Here is a 2590-nt window from a genome sequence, read left to right on the forward strand (position 1 = left end):
ATACCATAGATGTTTATCAAGCCCTAGTGGTTCAGCATGTTGTCAAATGTATTTTTCAAAGTGAGGAGAGTAATAAGTTTGTTCAAACTCATAATGACATTTTTGCAATAACTATGAATATCAATATTTTAAATACACATAACACTTAACTCAACAACTCCACTTCTAGAAATTCATGCTGAGAAAATTTTAAAAAGACTTCTTTGCAGAATTATTTATTGTAGAAAAAGAGAATGAACTTGAAGAAAACTGGATACCTAAATTTTAGAGACTTTTAAAGAAGCTGAGCAGTATGAGAAAACCAGAATGAGTTAGATCTGTGAAGACTGTATGGAAAGATCTTAAGAAATCTGAGCTGCAAAATGGAAATTTATACACAGAGATATACAGGCAAACACACATGAAAATATGCTTCTTTTGCCAAAATTATTATTTGAGTAATCTTAGAAACAGTATAGTGACTGCATCTGGAAAAACTGGGAAACTCTGATATTGGTTGGACAGGAGGTACATTTTACATGATTCTATTTCTGCAAGGATTCTATTTTTTAACATTTACTATTATCCATCATACTTTCAATTTCCTATATAAAGGAAACTGTTACACTAAATTTTCATATGTAGCAAATAAAAGTGAATGAAGAGGACAGAATATATAGTATAAAATATTTTCATTAGTACAATAAAAAGTGAGGATAAAAGGTAAGAATCTGGTTACAAAAAATGAGAAAGTAATAAAAGTAATGCATATTAGCTAATTACTTTTGTAATTCTGACCAACACATTACATATGACTTATTGACTCTGTTTTAAATGCATTTCAACTTTCCAGTTGCAGTGATAAACTAGACATTGATGTTTACATTCAAGGAGGGTAACTACTACTAATAACATAAACAAATATTCTATTCTTTAACAAAACTCATGATAAATTGTTCAGAGAAAAGAAAAGTTTTCATCACAACAGTAGACTTTGATATTTGAAGTAAATTCCTAGTGTTAAACTACTTTCTCTGTAATGCACAATGCACTTATTTGCTACTTGATCTCACTTTTTTTGTCCAGAGATTCTTTATAGCATTCATGATCTCAGAACTTCTTAGACTATGGATTAATGGGTTCAGCATGGGGCTTATGACTGTATAAAATACACTCAGTGATTTGTCAATGGGGAAGGTCTTAGCCGGTCTTGCATACATGAAAATGCAGGGAACAAAGAAGCAAACAACCACAGTGATGTGGGAGCCACAGGTCTGGAGGGCTTTCCGCCTCCCTTCCTGACTCAGGTTCTTCAGAGAGCGCAGGATGACTCCGTAGGACACGAGTAAGACCAGAAACAAAAGAGTGCACATCAGTCCTCCATTGGCCACCTCTAAAATGCCGATGGCAAAGATGTCAGTACAGACGAGTTTCAATAAGGGGAACATGTCACACATAAAGTGGTCAATGACATTGGGACCACAGAATGGGAGCCCATAAACAGTGCTAACTTGAATAATTGAGTGCAGAAAACCTCCAACAAAGGACGCCAGCAGCAGCGCAACACACACCCTCTGCCTCATGATCACCAGATAATGCAAGGGCTTACAGATGGCCATATAGCGGTCATAGGCCATCACCAGCAGAAGGGATATCTCAGATCCACCAAAAAAGTGCTCTGTAAACAGCTGGGTCATACAGGATTCAAAGGATATGGTATTCTCCCCAAAGAACAAGTCTGAAATCAATCTGGGGGAAGCAGAAGAGGAATAAACTAGATCTACAAATGATAAACTAGCAAGAAAAAAGTACATCAGTGAGTTCAGGGTCTTACTGACAGCTACAGTCGCAACAATGAGCAGGTTGCCCACTACAGTGAAGACGTAGAAGATCAAGAACAGAACAAAGAGGACTTTCTGCTCCTTCGGGTTCTGTGTGAGGTTCCATCTAGTCTGTGTAGGTGCTGTGTTCACGTGTTAGAGGCAGTGAGACTCCAGAACAAGGGGGAGGTTTTTAAGTGAATTATAATTTTCATCCTTCGTTACAAATTCAATTAAAAGAACGAGTGTGGAGAATCTTTTCATGTCCAATGTGTTATTGACATTCTAATTGCCAAGTTGAATAACGCAGAGTTCCTTGCCCTCATGATATAGTACACGACTAGGGATCAGATAATTCCAGACCCATGCATTAAGTTATAAGGATATTCACAAAAGTTAAGAGTCACAGTACAGGAATATATCAATCAAAAGAGAATCAGAGAATTTCCAGAAGAATTAATGCTTCAGCTGAATTTTTTTTTAAAGTGAATTAGCAAGAAAGGACAGAAATGGACTTCAGTGAAGTCACAAAGTGTAAAAGTGAGACTCACTCAAGGTAATTTACATGATCAATGTGAGTAGATCAAATCATGAAAAGGTTTCTGTCCTGAATTTTCCCAGACCTCACTGATACTTCTTATGTCTTTAAGTGAATGCTTCCCTTTTCCTGACCAGTAAACACTGGAACAGTCTAATTTTGTGCCTCCAGACCCTGTGTCTCTCCTAATTTTCAAACTATATATCTCTAATTGTGGACATCCAATTGAATGCAATTTAATATTTGTAAACTC

General features: G+C 36.3%; 1 protein-coding gene across 1 annotated transcript; it reads right to left on the reverse strand.

Annotated features, from left to right (window-relative positions):
- Positions 1–1031: 1031 nt before the first annotated feature.
- LOC136175625 (olfactory receptor 4A47-like) lies at positions 1032–1676 on the reverse strand. The gene has a single exon (XM_065945877.1). The coding sequence runs from the start codon at positions 1674–1676 to the stop codon at positions 1032–1034; it is 645 nt and encodes a 214-aa protein (XP_065801949.1).
- Positions 1677–2590: the final 914 nt, after the last annotated feature.

This window comes from Muntiacus reevesi, chromosome 9 (assembly GCF_963930625.1).
Source record: "Muntiacus reevesi chromosome 9, mMunRee1.1, whole genome shotgun sequence".
Lineage (NCBI taxonomy): Eukaryota > Metazoa > Chordata > Mammalia > Artiodactyla > Cervidae > Muntiacus > Muntiacus reevesi.